At 38.6% G+C, this 24,257-nt stretch overlaps 1 protein-coding gene across 1 annotated transcript in view; it reads left to right on the top strand.

Moving 5' to 3' along the window:
- The first annotated feature begins 7,517 nt into the window (after positions 1-7,517).
- Positions 7,518-24,257, top strand: part of prdm5 (PR domain containing 5) — a 53,902-nt gene continuing 37,162 nt past the window's right edge. The window contains exons 1-8 of the mRNA XM_056732302.1: positions 7,518-8,120; positions 9,041-9,124; positions 12,881-13,003; positions 19,064-19,238; positions 19,532-19,709; positions 19,788-19,883; positions 21,030-21,151; positions 23,633-23,712. Of these exons, the coding sequence (XP_056588280.1) occupies positions 8,022-8,120; positions 9,041-9,124; positions 12,881-13,003; positions 19,064-19,238; positions 19,532-19,709; positions 19,788-19,883; positions 21,030-21,151; positions 23,633-23,712 (957 nt within the window). The 5' untranslated portion in view covers positions 7,518-8,021. The remainder of the gene's footprint in view (positions 8,121-9,040; positions 9,125-12,880; positions 13,004-19,063; positions 19,239-19,531; positions 19,710-19,787; positions 19,884-21,029; positions 21,152-23,632; positions 23,713-24,257) is intronic.

Genomic DNA, 24,257 nt, shown 5'->3' on the forward strand with positions numbered 1-24,257 from the left:
TGAGAATTATTCATATTAAATATTAAAATCTTCATTTGTTTTGACTTTTGATTGCAGTATTGGCAATTTTGATCTTAGTTTATGACATTATTGAGATCTTTTCTCAAACTTTGATGGGGACAAATGTTTCCATTTATTGTCATTGATGTATAGGAGAAATAATAGAGACACTGTAGATGTCTGTGGTTATTTTCTTATGTGAACATAATCTCTTGTGTCTGAGGCATTACAAAAAAGTGACTCATGGTGATCAACCCTAATCTTTACTTTATAGAGACATATTATAGACTTTTGCATTAATTCCAGGCAAATGGTATTCACATATGTCACATACCCCTACACATAATGCTAAAGCTAACCCTCTCACAAACATGTTTACATTATTAGACTAAAAGGTAAACAAGTTTTAGCTGATTCTCTGGCATTTTTTATTGAGGACTACCAAATGTTCTTGAAATTCAATGTCACGTTTCACAATATTTTGCTTTAAAACATTCTACCACAAACTATCTTGAAAGAATAGTTCATCCCAAAATGATCTCATCATTTACTTATGTTAATGACTCCTCAGTAAACACAAAGTTACATTAAATAATATTCTTTCCATCCATCCCAATAGTAGGCCTAATTAATAAGACTGAAGTCTAGTGGATTAATAAACATGTTCTGAAGTTAAATGATAAGTTTGTGTGAGAAAAAAATATAATTAGAACTCTTTAAGCTATTTAAACTACTTTTTAAACACAAACATCTTGCTGTTAGTGTGTGTCCTGAGAGCTCAACTCCTTATTCCAACCACCTGTCCATCACTACAGACATGGTAGAACCACACCTGGCTTCATTGTCACTACCGCCCTGCAATAATGCGGAAGAGCATTGCGGGAACAGTGTGGGAAACGGTCTGGAAATGCCACGGATGGCCCTGTACAGAGAGGCTAATGAGAACGGTCAGCAGGGACTCCGTGTGTGTGCAAAGCTCATATAAAGAGGGTCAGTTAGAGAGTGCATATGTTTTTAATAAAAGCCAAACTCCCCTGAAACCAAATCAATCACCAGAAGAGACAACCAGCATGTTTAGATGTATTTCTTTTGTCTTTTCTTCTCAAGCCGCTTGCCTTGCTGTCTATAGCCAGCTACTTTCCAATGCCACAAAAATATAAATAATTTATTTGATTTTTCTAAAGCACACCACATAGACAGAACACCTCACATGAAGCACACAGGCTAAGAGATTCACAATTGATTCCTAAACAGATTGATATTAGCATGTTGCTAAGCTAATGATGAGATGTTTGGAGACCAGAAACATTTAGGTGTCTAGGTATAATCATGTCAACAGTTTAAAAAATGTATTCTGTGAATTTACTCTTTTTTTTTGAATTACCCTAATGTGAAAGCAGGTGTGTTGCTTTGTGAATTGTGCTGCAATATATTTTAAAACACATTTTGCTATCTCATGCAAAATAGGTGGTTTGGTTGTTTTTTAATAAGCATACATTTTGTTAGATTTATATTATACAAATTAATAATAAGCCATCTCGTAAAATAGTTATGAATTCTTGTGAGATCAGAGGTCACATACAGTATGCGTCTGCTTAAATACCATTAAAAGACCACACACAAATATGAATTATTGATTATTTATTGATCAAATATTGATCCTTCATAATTCCACAGATTTTTAATACTTTTAACTATAGATTAAAATATAAGCAACTATAAAACATATTTTTCAAGTTTAAAGTTTATTCGTAACAAACAAAACCATACATTGTACAACATGCAGGAAAATGCTTTTTCGACTGTCCGAATAAGAGTAAAAAGAGATAGGAAATGAAGTAAGGTTAAACTATATATAAACTATGTATATCAATTTAGTAAATATTTTCATAGATAGTACTTTAGACTCTTTCACAGGGCTTTAATAAGAGCATTTTGGATTTGTCTTAGTTATTGAGGACCCAGTGCCTTATTAGGTCAAAACAAGGTTTCTTTCAAGGCAGCATACTGCTGATATCTACTCGGAGGAGTTTTTACTTGATTATTTGCATCCTTTATGCACTGAGTCCGTGAACCTCAGCGTATCCTTTATTCTAAAATTCATATGAACCACAGTTGCTGTTCGAAGCCAACACACACTCAGAGTAAGATGATAACCACATTATCAAAACAGGTCTTCTTCCTATGAAAGCAATTCACATGTGTGTCGTAAAAGAGAAAAATACTCAAATACACAAAATAAACGTTTCATACTGGGTGGCTCTTCTCTCAAGGCTATAAAAGGACAGAGATGTGTTTGTTTGTAAGAAGTAGACTATAGAGATACAGCCAGAGAAAATGGAGGAAATAAATAAATAGAGAGAGATAGAGGCCACATCTCAGATTGATGGGTTTCTGCTTTTAGCTGTGAACTTTGTTGTGCTCCTTTCTGATGTTTGCCGTGTGCGTGTATGTGTCTGTGTGTGTGTTCAAGTATACGCATGACTTGTATCCTTGGCCTTAGAACTCAGTGGCACTTTTGAAGATAGTTTTTGAAGAAAGACTGTGAGCTATCTTAGATCTCAAACACATATACACACTTGCCTTCCACATAAATTCGGTTTATGACACTTGTGTGTGATCCTGTTTGTAAGGAGTAAAAAAAATTCTAAAACTTTTAAAAGATCTCCTGACAAACCACAGTTTTGGCAGTTACTCTGAGGTCAGACCATCTGTACAGTATCCAAAGCTCACCTGGATCAAAAACGTCCAGCAAACTCTCTCCAACCTCACGGCGGTGTGGTCTGATGTGGTAAATATAGCTGCTCATTCACACACACAAATGGAGATAGAGTTCAGGGGAATGATGGTATGGTGGATTTCTTCAACGTCTCCTCAAGATGTGTGTAAATCTTAAAAAATCCTCAAAAGAAGATCAAGGTTCGTGATGCAACCCAGTCTCAAGAGAATTTGTGACATTGAGTGCGTTTATATGCACAAAATAAACAAATATCTGTCAACAACCAGCTTACAAAATAAACCCGATTTCACGTTTTATATCCATATTAATAAACCGGCTACGTAATTATAAAGAATAATTGAAAAAAATATATATTTTTAAGAATTTATGCAAGATGCTTTTGACTCTTGAGTAATGTAAATACAAATGAAAAAAATTGAAACAGAGAATACACCCTCATAAGGGGTGGTCTGGTGTCTCTGTTGTCCTTCATCAGATGTCTGTTAATAGTGGCAGTAATTTTCTCACGCTTTATCTTAGCTGTAATCTCTCTGTCTCCCTGGACTATTTCTCTACCCACCCTCCTTATTCTCTCTTGCTATCGCCGCTTCCCATCATGGTGGCCCTCAGGAACTGGCGGGGGTTTGACAAAGTAAAACAACTGTGTATAGTATTATCAACAGTGTTGGATGGGCCAGAAACAGCATTCAGTGAGTTTGCATTATGGCGATATCAGGTTGGAGGATATCTCGCAGTATCAAGAATTGTGGTAGTTGGAAGTAGTGTGGACTGCCAGTAAGAGGTTTGTCTTCATTAAAAATATTTGAGACCCTGAGGAGTGAAAGAAAAAGAGAGAACAGAATTTCCTTTTCTCAATCCTCAATGGTAAGCATTACGATCAATCTCTGTCTGCATCTGGGTTCTGGAGTCAGATTGGATGCTGACAATAGTGTCATTTGGTTATGATGAATTGCTTTGGATCCTCTGAAAAATGAAAACAATGACGTTATTTATTCATCATTATGTCATTCCATACCTTCCCTCTGAAAAATAAAAGTGCTTAAAAGGTTCTTCACAGCGATGCCATAAAACAATCACTTTTGGTTCCACAAAGAAACATTCAGTTAAAGATTCTTTATAGAACCGTCTGTTTATTACTGAACCAACTTTTCTTTGCCACAAAGAACCATTTGTGAAACAGAAAGGTTTTTCATGGATCCATTTAGACAAAAAAGGTTATTCTATGGCACTGTGAAGCACCTTCATTTTAAAGAGTGCAATAAAAAATGTATATGTCTTCATCCTTGGTTTTGTGTCGTTGTCCGGGCTGTGAAAAAACGTAATTCTGTTTTTAAAATTACGCAAGTCTTTCCCATCCTCCTGTTTCAATAGGATATGTGTCTCCACACATTTGATTGTGCTCATCAAAGAATTTCTTTGTGTCTTTTAATTCAGTCCTTTATATTCAAATGTGTGTGTGTGTGTTTCTCTGTGCAGGATTTGTGTGTGTGGCCAGCATTAGCCTGTGATCAATGACTCTTCAGCTTAGAGAGTAAAAGTTGATGCTCAAGTGTGTGTAGGGTCAGGTCAAGGGTCACTGAGTCCTAATCGTCGTAACCTTCCTTCCACAGAGTCCTCATTGCGAGCGTGTCGACAGCAGGGGTCAGTGGGGTCCCAAAGGTCACCAGGGGTCAGGGGACTGAGAAGACAGGGCCACACAAATATCACTCTCTCCATCTTCTGTCACTAATACACATTAACATTCGGTAGCCTCTTAAAGACTCCATGAAATGGTAGGACGAGTGTGTTTCCACCAAAACAGGAAGTAGAGGTGGGGCATGTTGGGGGTTCCATTACACTTTATCAAATTCACTTTCATACACATGTGGGCAGATGCGAAAAAGACTCAAGCATATGCATTGTGCATTTCCTTTGAACTTCACAGAGGTGACCTGTGAACTATCAAAAGTTTTTTTAATAAATATAAGATATACCTATGTAAGATCTATATTAAGCTCTTGGTTTAAAAAAAGTCCAATCTGCAAAACAGTAAATATCCTATCCTAAGACCTCATTTATGTAATAAACATCACATCCTTAATATCCAATACTCATTTAAAAAAATACTGTAATTTAATGTGATAGTCCATCCATCCATCCATCCATCCTGCTCCATTTTCTTCCGCTTATCCGGGGCTGAGCGCGGGGGCAGCAGTCTAAGCAGGGATGACCAGACTTCCCTCTCCCTAGACGCTTTCGCAAACCGTCCCAGTGTATGCTGAAGGTCCTGGCCTGATGGGGCCAGCACGATGACATCATCCGCAAAAAGCAGAGATGAAATCGTGTGGTCCCCAAACCCGACGCCCTCCGGCCCCTGGCTGTGCCTAGAAATTCTGTCCATAAAAATTATGAACAGAACCGGCGACAAAGGGCAGCCCTGCCGGAGTCCAACATGCACCGGGAACAAGTCTGACTTACTGCCGGCAATGCGAACCAAGCTCCTGCTCCGGTCGTACAGGGACCGGATAGCCCTTAGCAAAGGGTCCCTAATCCCATACTCCCGGAGCACCCTCCACAAGATGCCGCGAGTGACACAGTCGAATGCCTTCTCCAAATCCACAAAACACATGTGGACTGGTTGGGCAAACTCCCATGAACCCTCCAGCACCCTGGAGAGGGTAAAGAGCTGGTCCAGTGTTCCACGACCGGGACGGAAACCACACTGTTCCCCCTGAATCAGAGGTTCTACCATCGGCCGGATTCTCCTCTCCAGTACCCTGGCATAGACTTTCCCGGGGAGGCTGAGAAGTGTGATCCCCGATAGTTGGAGCACACCCTCCGGTCCCCCTTCTTAAAAAGAAGGGATGCTGCGATGCTGCAGTGGTGTGTCAGCCAAGACAGCCCCACAACATCCAGAGACTTGAGGTACTCAGGGCGGATCTCATCCACCCACGGTGCCCTGCCACCGAGGAGTTTCTTGACTACCTCTGTGACTTCAGCCCGGGTGATGGGCGAGTGCGCCTCCGAGCCCTCGGCCTCTGCTTCCTCAATGGAAGACGTGACGGCGGGATTGAGGAGATCCTCTAAGTATTCTTTCCACCACCCAATGATATCCCCGGTCGAGGTCAACAGCTGCCCCCCTCCACTGTAAACAGCGTTGGTAGGGCACTGCTTCCCCCTCCTGAGGCGCCGGACGGTTTGCCAGAATCTCTTCGAGGCCGACCGATAGGCTTTCTCCATGGCCTCACCGAACTCCTCCCAGGCTCGAGTTTTTGCCTCCCCAACCACCCGGGCTGCAGTCCGCTTGGCCTGTCGGTACCTGTCAGCTGCCTCGGGAGTCCCACAAGCCAGCCAGGCCCAATAGGACTCCTTCTTCAGCTTGACGGCATCCCTTACTTCCGGTGTTAATGTGATAGTTTTTTACCATTTTTTAAAAACAGCCAGGACAGTCAAGCACAACAATTTAGGATTTGCTACTTCCTATATACTCTTTCTAGGAAGACGGGATATACAATTTATGCTGTATTCCATTCTGTAACTGAACTCAACCTTTAAAAGTCCAATATTTCAACTTTAAAATAAAGTCCAGACTTTTTATTTTGCTATATTTTGTCAGTGTTTGTAATGTGACGCGAATGAAGTTTCACACATTTATCATCTGTTAAGTAACTTCATTGCTGTCAACAGCAAACTGTTTTGTTTCTTTATACACAGTTTTCCAAGCAATAGATGGTCTTCATGGTTGAAGATATTGAAGTAAAAATAACCCCTTTCTGACTAGAGAACAATAAACCCATACAACTTTTGAATCCCTTTTTTCTGCAACAATTGCTGAGGAGAATGGAAAAATATATGAAATATATTAATTTAAATGAGAAAATTAGCAAATAATTTCATGTTTATGCTAGCTCAACAAGTGTCCAATGAACATGTACTTTGTAGAGTTTGAAACAGAAATTTTGGATTTATGAACTTAATAATAAGAATGACGCAGCATACAAGGAATATGTGACAATGGTTGTAAAATGTGTAAACATAACACAACAACACTGATTAAAGAATATATTTGGAAGGTGCATCTATCAGAATTGCGTGCACAAATTCGATAACAAAACACCTCCCAGACATTTTTAGAAGCATGGCCAACTTTCAACAATTTATGTCATTGGTGAACGCTGGTATAAAAATGTTATTTTTGAATGTAAAAAAATCTGAAATGATTAAATTGAATGAATTTTGGGTTGCCAGTGTATAATGACATGAATGTTATTACTTATTAATTTGAGTAACACCTCTGACAAAATTGTCATTTTTGGGTTGGACTTTTTCTTATTATATAGATTACATGTTGATACGAGCACTCTGTATACACACGCACACAATTCATGATCGTACAAAGTGTACTAACTAAGTGCTCTAATTTTTAGTCTGGTTTTAACGTCCTGGGGCCATTAAAACCCCTTTGTGTTGTGTTTGTATGAGTGAATTCTCTCTCATTTAAATGCCTGGAAATCCACTTGCATCGCTTGCCCATCTCATCTCCTCAGTCACTGTCTGAGGTAACCTCTCTTTAATCTGGGAATCCAGGTATTCAAAAAGGACCAGAACAGTGTATGGAACACGAAGAGAGTGCACATCCATGACACATTTACTTCAGATGATTGTGAATCAACGCTGTTCATTACAACATAAACCAAATAGCTTGGGAAAAGGATTAAAAACAATGTGTGTACATGAAATCCAGATCACACAAATAGACCAGAAAATAAAATGCAATCAATGCAAGCATGATATTTGCAGGTACAATGTGGTTCTAAAAGTAATCAATCTGCCAAAAGCATGGTTATAAACTTATACTATAATAAACTATGGTTTATTTTCCTGAAGACTCCCGGATCTCATTAAGAGGGAGCTCATTAACTAGCTTAACTGACTGACTGCTTATTTTATGCATCCGTGTCATTTTAACAGAAGGCGGTGAACAGCTTTCCCGGGAAAGTAAAATATGTACCTGACAGGCACAAGCTTTCCACCAATCAGTTCGCAGAAACTAACCCCGCCGGTGACGCCCACTTGGAAGCGCAGAAACTTTTCACCAATCAGTGCGCAAAAACGCGCTCCTTGTACGAGCATCAGCCAATCACACTGCCACATCTCTCGCCTGTAGCGACATTATTATGGAAGATAAGAGCGGACTGAGATTTACACAGGCAGCGATCAGACAATAACAAATCACCCCATAACCCGCAAAAGTAACGCGGTTAACTAATTTTTATATCGAAGAAGGTGTTTTTATGAAGTAATGAGAATGCTGGGCATGTACGTGCCGGACAGATTCGTGCTGAAGTCCTCCACAGTTCAGGACGGGATGGGGCTTTACACTGCCAGAGCAGTCAAGAAGGTTCGTGCACGCAAAACAAACTCTCATCGTGAAAGACAAAGTTTGCGTACTACAGTAGAAACGATCGTTTTATCGCATTTTTAATCCACACTAAACGGTTTGTGGTGTATAGGTCTGGCTGTACTTGCATTCCTTCGTGTCTGTGCTTACGTGTGCTGCCACGTCCCTCACCAAACAATCACCATGGGAACGTTCGTTTCCGCCAAAAACTCTCCATGGCAACTATCATTTCCGTCATAACGCCATAAATATGACTGATATTAAGAAAAACGATAGTAAAGTTGTTCAGGGTGCTGTCATTGAAAATCCCAGAGTCTGAAAGCTCCTATATTTACAACAGTGGTAACTATAGTGTTTCTGAAAAACAGCAACTCTTTTATAGTTAATCTGCAGAAAAATACCATTTACTTTGTAATGCCTGTCACACATATTTCAAATTTCACCTCAAATTTAGAATATAAAAAAAATTGCTACAGTATTATGTAATATATACTAGAGCCTGTTTTTAGCCAAAAATATTTATTTTCTTTCTTCATTTCCAGTGAGAGTCCCCCACAGTTTTTGCTTTTCTTATGTTTGTCACCACTGTGAGATTCTTAACAGCTCTGAATGTGAAGTCTCAAGATGAGCCATGACATCTTTGTTCATCCTACATTTACATTTAGTCATTTAGCAGACCCTTTTGTCCAAAGCAACTTACAAATGAGGTAAAGAATGGAAGGGATGCATCATCCTGGTAGCTGATTACTTTTTCAGTGTTCCTGTAGCTCAGTTGATTGCAAATTGTTTTAGCAAATGCAAAAGTCATGGGTTCATTCCCAGTAAACATACATAAGGATAAAGTAAATGTATAAAATGAATGCATAGTCAATTTTGATTAAAAATTAAAGGTTGTGACATCAAAGTGAAATGTTTTACAGGGCGAGAAGTTTGGTCCATTTGCAGGTGAAAAGCGGATGTTGAGTGACTTGGATGAAAGCATGGATCCTCGACTGATGTGGGAGGTGGGTGACTACTAGACTCAACAATGACTTTACTTTGTGATCGCCAGCACAAGTTTTTTTTTTGTATAATTCCTCTCCTTTGAAAACTTCAATGGCATTTCCTTTCTTATAAACTATAGTCTATTTTGACTTTATATATTTAGAATTAGTTTTATATATATATTTATATATATATATATAAATACATAACATAAAGTTACATATATTTATGTGTTTATTTGTTATGTGTTTATATTTATTAGTTTTTCTGCGAATACAATTATCAAACTTGAAATTTTACCTATCTTAACTTTTTATAGACAAATTCATTGAATGCACGTGCTGGCCCGAAGTTCACTTTCGGTCTTGGTTATAATATAACAATTTAATTTATATTCATATTTATTCGTATTACAATTGTATTGTATATTAATTGTATTGAATTTAATTTAAAACTACTCATCAGTGGGGGGGGGGGGCACGGTGGCTTAGTGGTTAGCACGTTCGCCTCACACCTCCAGGGTTGGGGGTTCGATTCCCGCTTCCGACTTGTGTGTGTGGAGTTTGCATGTTCTCCCCGTGCCTCGGGGGTTTCCTCCGGGTACTCCGGTTTCCTCCCCTGGTCCAAAGACATGCATGGTAGGTTGATTGGCATCTCTGGAAAAATTGTCCGTAGGGTGTGAGTGCGTGAGTGAATGAGTGAGTGTGTGTGCCCTGCGATGGGTTGGCACTCCCTCCAGGGTGTATCCTGCCTTGATGCCCGATGACTCCTGAGATAGGCGCAGGCTCCCCGTGACCCGAGGTAGTTCGGATAAGCGGTAGAAAATGGAATGGAATGGACTACTCATCAGTTTTAGATTCTTTGCGGATGTTTACCAAAAGTTAAGTTTGGGCCACATTACGTTTGTTTATGTTGTTGCTGTTGATACCGTCTATATGTGTAACATGAGTTTATTTACATTTCTATTATACCGAAAAGACATTTTCACACTTCCTGTAAATGCAAAACTTGGCGAGTTTTGTATTGTGTAGTCTGTCCTGTGTGTTTAAGTGTTTAGTGTTTTAGTGATGTTGCTATTAAGTTCTTATTGGTATACCTCACCAATTAATGTAATATTCTGGTCCCTCGATATAATTCCCTTCAGCATAAATCTTTGGGATTTTTTCCTGTTTATTCGAGGTTTGGGTGAAGCCTTAGATATCTTGAAAACATTGTTGCTCCTATTGTTTAGAAAGACGCATCACTGCTCATGTCCGGGCAACAGTTAATTGGCCAGATATGCCAGTCGAGCACTTTGACAAATTCACAAGGCACGCCTCCTTGTTCATGTCGAATCTAGGGTGCCATCATATATATCTTCCCCTTGAGAAACTCTGGTTTATTTTCAACTGCATTTAAATTTTCATTATAACGGAGATCAGATTGGGTTTAACCACATAAATGATCTTATTTAATGACCTGCCTGCCCTTAGACACTATTCTGTCTGAAGAAGAGATAACTTTACTTTAAAATTTTGTGTTTAATTAACAAGTGCACCTTATCTGATAATAAAGTGGGAGGGCTGATAAGCGTATTTGCCGTGCTGTCACAGGGAGGGAGCTCCGATCTCGGTATCACTCCCGAGCTCGGAGCACCCACCCCTTGACCGCAGAGAGGGCCCCAGGTCCGGAGTGGGCCGAACCCGGGGCTTATCCCCGGTAAAGAGGCGGAAAAAGGATAAAAGGTGAGGAGTTGGGGTGAAGAAGGGATGTCGAGAGATAATCGAGAGACTGAAGGTAAGACTGCTTTAGTATTCATAGTGCTGGTTAGGTGATTGAATGCCAGCCGGGATAATTGAAAATGGGCAAAGAGGCAGGACGTAGTTGGAGCTTAGCTGCTTGGTTGCTGAAACCATTTGTCACTCAAGTGGCCACGCACCTAATTTGGTAAATTTTAAAGGAGTCATTTAGTGAGCACTTTCAACAAGTATGATTGATTAGGGTCTTAATGAAATGTTTGGAACATATATTGCTTAAAAACACTCCATGGCTGTGTAAACAAACCCCTTTTGGCCCCGTCAAAACCAGCTATGCTTACAGCAACCCGTTTTGGTGGATGTCTCTTTAAATGATAATGAGTTACAGCGCACCCCACCCCCCATCCGTCCGGCGTGTCAACACAACACATTTGTAGTTCCGCAATGGCAATGGTTTAGCTAAATTATGTTTCCTGAACTCCACTGCGGTTAGTTTGGTTTTAAATGTCTCAAATCATTCAGAGACTAAAAAATCTGTCACTGGATCCTAGTAATGTGCTCACGTAGTGCGTGTATTCTTGCCTAAAATCCAATGAATGCACACCCGCAGATCTCAGCAGAATTACGTGGATTTTACTGCTTGACAAGTTATAACATTACATACGCAACCTGAGAGCATAACTGGAATGCTGTGACAGAATTTTCAGCCTAAGGAAGAATGATTTGAGATGTTTAAAATGAAACTAACCTCAGTGTTCGCCCCTCTTCATTAGCAAAACAAACAGCTTGCCGCAGCTGAACATATTAAGTCACATAATGTAATAACAAACATACAGCTAAACTCCAAGTGCCCAATTGCCAAATAACATATAAATATAGAGTAAGTTTACACTGGCTTTGAATGTTCTATTTAGTGCCGTGACAGACTTGGCTCCCTTCTCGATCACATGCTAACGTTATCCTCATATACATATATATGTTACATGTATGTCAATTTAGATTGTTGATAAATATTACTTACATCAGCAGCTTTGTCTCGTTCAGTTAGTCTCGATCCCTCTTGAGGAACAACTTTGAAGCTGATCCTGCTTGTACTGTCCCAGGTTGATAAAGCACTCCGGCTGGAAGTGATTTGCGTGAACAAGCAGGTTTTTACTTTCCACTAAAAATAAAATAAATCCACTCCTGTCTCTTCCGAGGGTAGGATTCTTTGCATCGACTACATTGCATGTTGTCCACAAACTTTAGCCATGGCGTCACGTACATCAGAATAATTTTCTCTGGATAAACCACTTCAGCTGCACGCTGCTCACAGTTAAAATACAATACAGCATTGAGTTTCTGTCATGATCATTTAGTAACTGTTATTAGCAAAACATTGTTAATGTAGTTACCGTGTGTAGATATTTATAAATTTGTATTTTATAGGAACAAAAGCAATTTTTGTAAAGCCGATAAATGTCTGAATGCTTTCTCTCTTGACACCAGTTAGACATGTAAGAACACTTTTCTGAGTTGCTCTAGAAGAACATCAATAATTAGTTTATTAAATAAACATACCAGAAAAGTTTAATAGTTAAAGAATCTTTCATTTAGATACTATATATCGAGTATCGGCTTCCGGTGTTAAATAATTTTCAGTAATCATTAGGGGCCAGAAATTACATGAAAGGGGTCCTTTAAGGCTTAATATAAGTTTAATTGGTGATTTATAAAAACATCACCCTCTTCACAGTTGACATGAAGGGTAAAATTAGCTATATAGACCAAAATCATCACCGGCTTTTAACGTGTTTTTTTCTGCTATAAAGTTGGGCATTTTAACATGGCCTCAATGAGTTCTGCTATGTTTTGTTGCAAAACCTCTTGCAGCCAGTTAATGAATTGCAGTTTAAATCACTTGCGTGTTGGCTTTACGAAAGAGATTGCCGCTTGGGTTTAAGGCATTGGTCTGGCAGGAGATTCTCAGAACCACATACTAAAGGAATAGTTGTACTGGTTTGTAAATGTGTTTGTAATCAAATGTTTGGGGTTTTGCAGGTTCGAGGGAGTAAAGGTGATGTGCTGTATATCCTGGATGCCAGTAATCCTCGTCATGCTAACTGGCTTCGCTTCGTCCACCAAGCCCCCTCTCAAGAGCAGAAGAACCTGGCTGCCATTCAGGTAGCATCATAACTGCAGAGATCACTGTACATTGTTTTGATACACATTAAAGTCTCATGGGATAAGCACTTTCAACAATTTTGCATGATTTATTAGGGTCTTCACGAAATGTCTCTAACATATTTAGCTTAAAAACACTCATTGGCTGTGTAAACAAAACTTTTTTTGACTTGTCAAAAACAACTATGCACACAGGAACCCGTTTTGGTGTATGTCTCTTTAAATGATCATGAGTGACTGCGCACCCCACCCCCCTTTAGTCTGGTTTGTCAACACAGCACACGTATAGTGCTGCCATGGAAACCATTTAGCTAAATTACATTTCCTGAACAGCTCCTTAGTTTTAATCGTGTCAAATCATTCATCCTAAGACTACAAAATTTGTCACAGCAAACAGCACATAGTAATGCGCTCACGATGGCACTCATATGTGTGTATTCTTTCCTGCAGAACTCAACCGAAATCCGTGAATTTTAGCACTTGTCATTGACAAGTAAGTTATGCACACACACTACACGTTAGGGCATTACTAGGATGTGCTCTTTGCTGTGACAGATTTTCTAGCTGGAGGACGAATGATTTGAGACGTTAAAAACAACCCTAACAGAGGTGTTTGCCCTGGTTCTACCCATACAGCACTTAATCTCGCCATTCACTATCAAAACAATAATCATTAGTGACAGCTAGCCACTAGCTAAACATATGAAAGCACATTCCTCCAGTTGCCCGTTTGCAAAAAAACATAAACATAGAGAAAGTTTAACACTGGCTTTATATGTTCTATTTAGTCTGTGACTGAGCACCCCTCGATATCATATGCTAACGTTATCCTCCTATGCAGTCTTGTACATTAACATCAATTCAGACTGTTGGTAAATATTACTAACATCAGCAACTTTGCCTAGAAATAGTAGGTCTCGCTCCTTAGTTAAGGAACAACTTTGAAGGCTGGGGAATCCTGCTTGTACTATCCCAGGTTGATAAAGCACTCGGACTTGAAGTGATTCGGTCAAACCATCAGGTTTTTACTTATGGTTTCTGAGCGATTAATCCACTCCTCTCTTGTCTCCTCCGAGGCTTGGACTGTAAATAAGGATTTTTGTTTGTCTCTATAGCCAAGAACAGATCACTTAGCATGTTTTTCAGCGAATCTTTGCCATGACTTCAGAACAAGTTCACCGCTGTCATTTGCAAAATCAACAATGGCGGCAACGCAGTGGGTGGAATGTGCGGATTAATATTATAATAAGAACACCTTTTGCTGTCATATTTTTGAGAAGTGATGTCTGGGAATGATAATCAAAGCATAAGTAGCAGGTCATGTACATGTGTTCATTTTAGTGGTTTGAAACAAAGCAGTGAGCAGGCTTAAAATAAACATAACATTTTCATCCACTAGTGTAAATACAAATACAATGTAGATATGGATGCTGTAACATTATCGTTATAGTGTGAACGGCCTTATTCGTTGAAAAAATTGAAAATACCTAGAATTTGAGATTCCAGTAAAGCAGTTGCAAAGGGAATGAAAGCAGTGGACATTTTTTATGTCTGATCTGGTGGTATGGCTGTCTGTTTGCACTGACAAAGATCTAAACACCAAAGAGTGAGGAGAAAAGAGAAGTGTAATGAGGCTTAGCTGAAAATAACACACAAACACATGCATAAACCTGTTTTTCTCTCACACACTCTACATGCTAGAACAGCATATATTTAGATAAGGGGTCATATGACATTGCTATAACGAATATTATCGTTTGTTTTAGATGTAATACAATGTCTATACAAAATATAGGGCCCTATCTTGCACCCAGCGCAATTGACTTTGTACACCGACGCATGTGTCATTCCTATTTTGCACCCGCGCAAAGCGCGCTTTTCCCTCCACAGAAGCACGTCGCTAAACTAGTGAATGAACTTGCGCTCCCTGGGCGGTTCAGCGCAAAAAAGGAGGCGTGTTCCGGTGCTATTTTGCTGTTCCATTAAACAATTGCGCCACTGACCAGAAAAAACCTAGTCTAAAGTCAGTGGCGCGTTGTGCGTTGTTCATTATGCTATTTTAAGGGCGCATGCTTGACCATAATGTATAGCGTGCACAACGCGCATACACTTTGCTCATGTAATCTACACAGATGCAACAGTTATTTTTGCAAATCATAAATTGTTACACTAAAAAAATATTAACACATGAGATGACGGAATTCATTGTGGTGTGCCACGAAGATGTGAAAAAATAGGCATAAATCTAGCTTACAAATTATTCAGGCTAATTGTAGTAATTAAGGATCAGACCTGTTTGCCCAATAGTGGCAATAAGACATATATGTATATAAGGACATCTGACAAATTGGTTTGTCCGTCAAGAACCAGGAAAAAAAATCGACTGAAAAACTGAAAAAACTGAAAGACTGAAAAAAAAGACTGTGAAATCCCCTTTAACATAATGTAAGTACATTAAAAACCTTAGTCTTCAACTTACCAGTTAAGTTGAGCGTGCTCATATTTTTGCGCCTGGTAAATACGCCATAATAATAGCAATCCATAATGGAACTTGCGCACCTGCTTTTAAAGGGAATGTTGGATGACGCTCTGATTGGTTTATTTCACGTTACGCCCAAACCACACCTATGAATAATGAAGCTACTTCAGACCAACCCATTTTAGATTTGCGCTGGGCGCAAGAGCCATTTATCCCGCCGGGAAAATAGCAACAGCGCTGAGACCCGCCCACAAAGTTACTTGCGCTTCGCGCTTTGACACTTGCGTTTCAGATCGTTAAAATAGGGCCCTTAAGGTTAAAAATGCTTATTTTCAACATAACATGCATGTTTGTTTCCGCCTCTCTGAAATTTAGGTCCATAAACATTTATTAAACCAACGATACTTTTATAAATGCAAAAATAAATGCGTCTTTATATGACTGTACAAAATGGCATGGGGTCGTTTTCACAACAATATCTAAAAGCCTCTTAAATTTAAAATGTGAACTGTTGTCTCAAAAAGCTACGTGATCAAACGACCTAATGAGACGTTTTTTTAGACATTTTCATATGTCGAGCTTTTTTACCTATAAATATGTGGCATATAAATATAAACAGCACAGTAAGTGAAGTTCAAATATGGGACCCCTTGTTAACGTGGAGCTTTATCGCGTGTCTCTGTCATATCGTCGCTGTCCTTCTAAAACTTCATGTCAAATTATATTGTATTTTCGGAAATGAAAAAAAAAAACTTTACTTTTAAATGATTGTATACTGCAGGGGTCTTCAACTACTTTTCTTTGAGGGCCATATTCCAAAAGTCCCATATCATAATTTCTTCTGTAATTTTTTATTTCGGTTATTTATTGGATTTTGTTCCTTTTATACTGTTTTTGTTGCTGTTACTTACATTTACATTTAGTCATTTAGCAGACGCTTTTATCCAAAGCGACTTACAGAGAGTTCAGGGAGCAATGAGCGATATGTCATACAGTGCTAATACAAAGTTAATAGTTTATAAAAAAGCCAGACCAAAACCTGTTGAGAGAAAGAGAGAGGGTTAGTTTTTTCTACAGGCCATATATTAAAACATGCACACAAATATTGCATCCAGTATATACCTTATCATGATATTTAATTAAAAGGGATGTTGTCTTTAATATAATGTTTTTTTAATATTCCCTAATTTGTGAATAAAATTGCTGTTAATTTACTCACCCCCAGTACTTTCAAGATGTGGGTGGTATTTTTTTTCTCTAGAAGATATTTATGAGGATATAGAACTAATGAAAGTCAAATTGAAAAAAGTCAAAAACGCTAAAATATTCAGCACAAAGTAATCCCTGCCCCTTGACGTTAAACTGGCTTCAAATAAAGCCAATTAATCGGTGTGTGCAAGAAACTAAGCACTATTATCGAATCTTCGGGTTAATTCCAATCGCTTCATGTGCCCCACGCACTTATAAGGCAGATCCTTTGAAGTGCAAATTCTGGTGGGAGATGAACAGCTGTTATCGTTAATATAGCTGTTTAAATCATACATAATGAATGCAGTTATAAAAACCGCATAGTTTTTTCTTTATCTAAGACAACAGCTCAAATGGTGTAGTTGTCTTCCTGCATTTACTTTCAAGGGCACGAGACTCGATTTGGCACGTGACCTAGCATGTGTGCAAAGCCGCAAACCGACTGCTTGTGGCTTTGCATTGCCGATTATAACACTGCAAATAACATTAAGTTTCTTGGACAGAGCGATCAAATCGCTTTATAAGACGTCAATTGTTATGAGCCGCGGAAATTACGTATTCGTATTGAATGTAGCAGCGTTTTGGACTTTCAAAGGCGTGGCATCTCAGGATGCACATTTCTAAAAGCTGTTATACTGTGTTGTCAATGTTTTTTATTCGTTAGATATTTGCAAAACCTAGCAACAAACAAAAAGGACAAGAATGTCTGGATTTCTTTGTCACTATGGGTCAACAGATTTACAATTGAAACAATTTGCTTAAACTGTCCTCTCTGGCGTTCACACAGTGGTAAAATTTGTAGTATAGAGAAGTAAATCAAATACATCTACTTAATTTGCAACACACAGTTCATTAATTTTTCCATTATTTACAGTAAATATCATGTTTAATGTTACACATTCCACCCCCCCCCCCCATTGCAACCTCTCTAGTGTATTTGTGTGGAAACTTTGATATTATTTATAGTCGCCTTCACACATGCAGCTTCTGCCATACATTTTTTTAGCATGGGTCATGTGTGAACAGAACTCTTTGTCAAAATGATGATAAATCAGCTTTGACAATTTTACGATTTTTACATGATGTGTGTGACAAAGCCTTAAGAATAACAATTTCAACATGTGGAAAGGTGTAAATAAGTCTTAGAGACACAGTACCCCTACATTTCAATTTAATATAGCTTTTCTGCACCACGTGCTATTTACCTGTATTTGTAATATTGGCTCCTGGCCATACTTTTATGTAAAATCTTTTATCATTTCAAATCCAAATGTAAAATGTCTTATTTGCCTGTGTACACATTCAGCGCCAGCGGTGATGGAATCAATTGGAAGTGATCTGATTGTCATGGAAGCAAAATCATGAGAGCAGGACCTGTGTTTCATCACACATGACATTTCTCTTATAGTCTCCCTGTAAATAATTATGCGACTGTGATTTTAACATGATGTTCAGCATGACCTTTTAGGAAATGTAGGTCTGATAATGCCATTATACAGGGGTCCAAGTGTTTGACCTTTGACCCTAATCAGGAAGCAGAGCTGATCTTGTGTTTCCTCTCGTGTGAACGTTTGATTGCCCTTCCCAGAGGTTTTTCTGTTCTGTTGTCTGTTCAATGTCAGCCGACACCTGGAGTCTTTGCTTTTCAGCGTCTAATTCAATTTAGTCCCTCTATTAGTCACACAGACACACAACATATTGAATGTGTTTTGTGCTTTTAACAATATAATCATACTCCTGTTGGCCTATGGTTGTGTTTTTTTTATTTGTAATAAAATATAATAGCGAGTTATAATATTAAATGTTAATATTATAATAGCTAATATTTAGGTGTTAATGGACTGTTTTTCTGCGCGGTGAACATCTGAGACCATCCCAGAGACACCAAACTTTATGGGATGGTCCCATGTTTTCCCCACTTTACAGGTGCACAGATACACATTTTCCACATACCCCAAATGACTCTAAAATCAGCAGTTTTACATTTTTACTTATATCTCTGGATTTATAAGGGCTGAAATCACAGTCCTTCAAGGTCTACAAAATGCAATGTGCTCACCAATGTGGCGACCAGTGGTTTTCTACACAGCAAGGTCAATGTAACCTGTCTAAACAGTTACTGTAGCATACTTTATTTGCAAATTCATTCATGTGACTGCACTTTCATATTCATTGCGCCATCCCAATACAAGGGCACCCAAATTGCAATAGTCCATAGTTCCTGGTCTTCTATTTTAAATGTTATATTTTTTAAACTTTACAGTATAGCTCAGATCTAGAATTTTGAAAAAAGAGAATAATAGGATTAATACATTTTCCTATATCTCTCCTAGGACGGAGAGAATATTTTTTACCTGGCTGTGGATGACATTGAGATGGATACAGAGCTTCTTATTGGTTACCTGGATAGTGACATGGAGGAGGAAGAGGAGGACAATGAGGAAGATGAGGACATCAAAGATGAAGATGAGAACAATAAAGATAGCAAACACCTCAACACAGAAACCGGTGTGTATTCTCATATAGTTTTTATTTATCGGTCCTGCTCAATTTTTACATCTATAATTTGCCCTTTTATTTATTGATGTCCTGTCTATTTAGAATTGAACATGCTTTCTGATACTCATTGAAACAATTGTTAAGTACCGTATGTTTGAAACATGACAATTAAGTGTTTATCTTCTCAGTCAGACTGATACAGATCATTTAAATCTGCAAGACTTTTTTTTGCTAAAAATAAATAAGTACTGTAAAATCAGCCACCAGCCTTTGAAGAACTCATTAAGTTGCTTTGATTGTAGATCTGGTGATTAAGAAGGAAGATTACCCGTGTCTGCTGTGTGAAAGCAGCTTCCCTAGTGAAGATGTGTTAGCTGAACATCTGCAGAGTCTTCATCAGAGAGGAAGTGCAGAGGACAAAGAGTTTAAATGTCGCTCCTGCGGTAAAGAGTTTCCCGTCAAACAGGCCCTGCAGCGCCAGTGAGTACCGTACTAACACACACATCTCTAATAAACAGTCCAGCTGTCTTATAATGCTAATGTACTGTTTGGTTGTAGTGTCCTTCACTGTACAGAGAGCTCAGCTACGACAGGAGACCCTTCAGCAGTTAACCAGTGTGCCCTGTGTCACAGCACTTTCTGTTCTGAGTCCAGGTAGAGCACACTTTTATACATACATGGCCTACAATACCAGATAAAGTATCCTTTTTTTCTAGTGTTATCTCAATGTAATTGTGTTGTTCAGCTTGAGCTTAGCAAAATTGAAACCAATACAAGTGCTTAATTCAAATATGGCGACAAGACAAGAATTTTAAATCTCGTGTCTCGTGACTAGTTGCCAGAAGAATCAAAGTCAAAGTCAACTTTATTGTCAATTCTGATAAAAAGTATGTCTAGGGCATACAGAGGATTGGAATTCTGTTTCCCAGAAGCCTGTGTTGTAAGACATTAACATGATACAAAAGACAAGTGTAGACACATTATGTAAAATAAATTCTAAATCACAGCACAAGAAGTTATAGAAATGTACATTATTACATTTACATTTATGCATTTGGCGGACACTTTTATCCAAAGCGACTTACATTTCAGTAACCTATACATTTATACTTAGGTATTTGCAATCCCCTGGGATCAAACCCACAAGCTTGCGTCGTCATTGCAATGCTCTCACCACTGAGCTACATGAATATTATTATTATTATATATCATACATGTCTTGTGAAACATGAAATTTAAAATCATCAATGTGTTGACATATTTAAATGTAGCGCTTGTTTTGGTAAATGAATGTTGCTAAATAAGCTCAAAATATGGTTTTCTCACAAACTTTTTAGATTACTTTGGATTTTAACTATTCCTCTAATGGGGCGACTCTACACTGCCCTCTATTCTTGTCCAGAAAACAAAAGTGCAGAAGAAATTCTCACAGAACATAGAGCATACTTGGGTGTCCTTTAAAATTTGTGCCCTCAAGATTGTTTGCACACTTTCTGAAACCCCTTGGAATGCATGGATGCACATACCATAATGAAGCAATAAGCCCCAAGAAGCAGTGGGTTACAGTGCATTTTATAACATGTTAGGTACGACACGAAGCATAATAGAACGGTAATATATATAGGGTATAGCAACACAGACGCACGCAACAACAGTGGCACAGTGATACTTATGATACAAATCATGTATTTTATAACGGCTTAGAACGCGACTCAATCAATCATAATCAAGGACAAGAACTCACCGTTTAAAAAATATTATTTCATGTCGACTCTAATTCAAAATTGTGTGTGTGTGCAGTTTTGAACAGCATAAAGAGGCGTGTAAAGGAGACGGCAGGTTCATCTGTAAGGCCGATAGCTGTGGGAAACGATTTAAGAGTAAAGACGCCCTGAAGAAACACAAAGGCAACGTCCACACAGGTGAATTACATACATACACACACACACACACCCAGCTATAATGAGAGTCATAATGAGAGACTAATCAGCAGCTTTTTAACATCTTCATTAATCTGTTCATTTCTGATCCGCTCTTCATTTCTCCGTCTGTCAGATAAACGCTAAGAGCTTTCTCAGTCTCCACGCTCATCTTTTCAGCAGACTCTCAGTGCTTGTCTCTCTGCCAGCAGCGCAGACGTCTGCGAATATTAATCAAAGGCCTTTAATCGGCTGATGAAAGCATATATAAGAATGTTTTCAATATTATTGTCATTAACTGTAATTGGACAGTTTGGCAACAAGTGAATGAATCAGTCATATCAGCCAGCAGAAATATTCTGAACCAGTTTGAGTTTAGATGGAGGCTTTCGGATGTGCTTACAACCACATGCATGAGTGTTTAGCGGTTTTGCTATAATAAAAGTCTATCAAAGGGCTCTAGTCATGGCCGACAGGATGTCTTTTTTTTAAATAGAGATTTGATAGGCTATATACATAGATGTACTTTAGCATTCATAAACGGTCTAGATCTCTGCACTATCCCCCGTATTTAATAGTAAAATCATCCCATCATTTAATTACCTTGATTCCATCCCAGATGTATATCAAAATAATAAATATATTTATTTATTCAGTTGAACACAAAATATATTTTTTTATTACAATATTGATGTATCTTCTTCTTCTTTTATGAGGTCAAGTTGTCAAAGCTCTTAAGAGTAAATGAGTAAATGACAGAATGTTCATGTTTTAATAAACAAGTGCTTTGAACTTACAGCTTAGTAGCATCAGTGGAGGTAGCAATGTCTTAACCAGATTTGTCAGATACAGCACGTACTTGCAATATGCAATTAGATGAGTGACCTACTTTTTTAAAACACAGATGTTTTCAGAGTCAACGTTTAAAATATAACCGTTTCTAATATAGTATCCATTGTAGCCTTCTGTAGACAAAATTAAATAAATAACTTGGAATAGATATCTTTTCTAATTTGTTGTGCCGCCTTCAGAGTTTATGCGGAAACGATAATGCTTTTGTTTTGAAAAACTTGCACTTTGGGACCTGTTTTCAAAAGTCTGCGTTTTCAGTTTTTCATGTATATGAACAGCCAAATTGCATGAAAAGTAAGAAATGAAGAGCGAGGAACACGATTGTTCGCCTTTGGTGTGAACACAGCACAAGGGACCAGCAGTATTATGATTGTAAAATGGCTTGACGTGTCTTCACTACAAAATTTCAAATGCTATTAGATTACTAATGATGATCTTAAATCTATAATTTACCTTATTTGTAAGTTTATTTATTTTTATTTAGCCTTGTCGTGCAAGCACCTGGTTGGGCCTGGGTTCTCCTGAGGTTTTATTTCTCGATTGAAGTTTTGGGTTCCTCGCCACCGTTTGTATACTGTTTTGCCCTATTTGCCTGGCCGGGGGGCTGCTTAAGAATTTTAAAGTTTTACTTAATTAATATTGCATATAGGAATTTATTGGCTTAATATTTGACCTGTGTTTCTCTCTCCTTTATCTTAAATGTGTACTTTCACTGTGTGTGGGTGCCTGCCTGTGTGTGTGCGTGCTTGTCTGTGTGTGTGCGTGCTTGTCTGTGTGTGCGTGCTTGTCTGTGTGTGTACGCGTGCTTGTCTGTGTGTGTGTGTGTGTATGTGCGCGTCCATGTGTCTGCACATCCGTATGTGTGCGCATTTGTAGGTGTGTCTATATCTTTGTGTGTTTGTACGTGTGCATATTGTGTGTGTGGAGTGTTTTGTATGTGGGTGTGTCTGTCTTCTTTGTTATCACCTTTTCTTGTTTTTACAGGTATAACTATAATTGTTTAGTCTCATGCACAGCTGCTTTGTAACAATGAAAATTGTAAAAAGCGCTATATAAATAAAGTTGAGTTGAGTTAAAAGGCTACATCATCAAACTCTAACTGTAATAATGTAAAGATATGTCCTCCCACATTTAGTTGTCAGCAAGTGGAGCTGCCCTGATGCACATGTGATGGTATCGTGTGAACTTGACTGGTATGTTGAGATAAACAACCAGAGCTCATTTAAACAGCAAAGTCTTTTAACGGTACAGTTCAGTAACAAAACAGCCTGTTTAATTGTATGGGTCAGATAAATTTTGACCAACAGTTTAAAGGGAAAAAACATCAAATGCTGTAAGAATTATAGAAAGTGGCCTCTTTATAGTCTTTAAAAACCTCAGTGTGTGTTGAGGATTCTGGAATTGATCTTTGTTATTGAGCTATCACTTTCCCATTATCTGCTCTACAGGTTTCACCCTTGTAAAATAAAGTTGTTTTACTTTTGTGCGGTGATGTTCTTAATGGAGAGATTAATGTAAGGACTACCTGATGATGATATGAAACACTGATACAGTGTCTCCATTAGCAGCTACTCAGATACCATCAGATGTGATGTATGATCTGTGTGTGTGTGTGTGTGTGTATGCGTGTAGGGAGCGCCCGCAGGAAGTTGATATGCACCATCTGTAATAAGAAGTGCTCATCCTCACTCAACCTACAGGAGCACCGCAAGGTCAGATCATCCCTCCATAAATCTCTCCTTATCCCCTTTTCAGTCCAACTCTTCATATTTCTTCTCTATTGCCCATCTTTTTTGTCTTTCATCCTTCTCCCTTTTCATGCCATCTTTCCATCTGTCCTTTCTCTGTCCATCCATCTCTCCTGTCTCGCTGGCGCATGCTCCTTTTCCTCATTTCCATTTTTTGGTTTACGAATTATTCATACCTCCTATCATTTTCGCCTCATCTCTTGCACTGTTTTTGCTGGAAACATAGACCGCTTTCCCTCTTAGTTTCTCAGTGGTCTTGTATAAAATCCACCTCTCTCCATCCCTCTCAGTAGGAGGTGGGCTTCATGTTGATGTTGTAAGGTTTTCCACTGGTGTGAGTGTGTATAGAAAGGTCGTGTTTTGTTTCACAAGCTCATCCCTACGGCCCTTGTGAAACTTAAGATTCGGAGAGAGCAGACTGCCCAACCTTTAGTGCTGGCGTCAGGGTTTCTCCTGCGAAAAGAACTAAGAAATATCAAACAAACAGCTGCACTCACAAATCTTCGAAA

The sequence above is a fragment of the Triplophysa dalaica genome, chromosome 20 (genome assembly GCF_015846415.1).
Source record: "Triplophysa dalaica isolate WHDGS20190420 chromosome 20, ASM1584641v1, whole genome shotgun sequence".
NCBI lineage: Eukaryota > Metazoa > Chordata > Actinopteri > Cypriniformes > Nemacheilidae > Triplophysa > Triplophysa dalaica.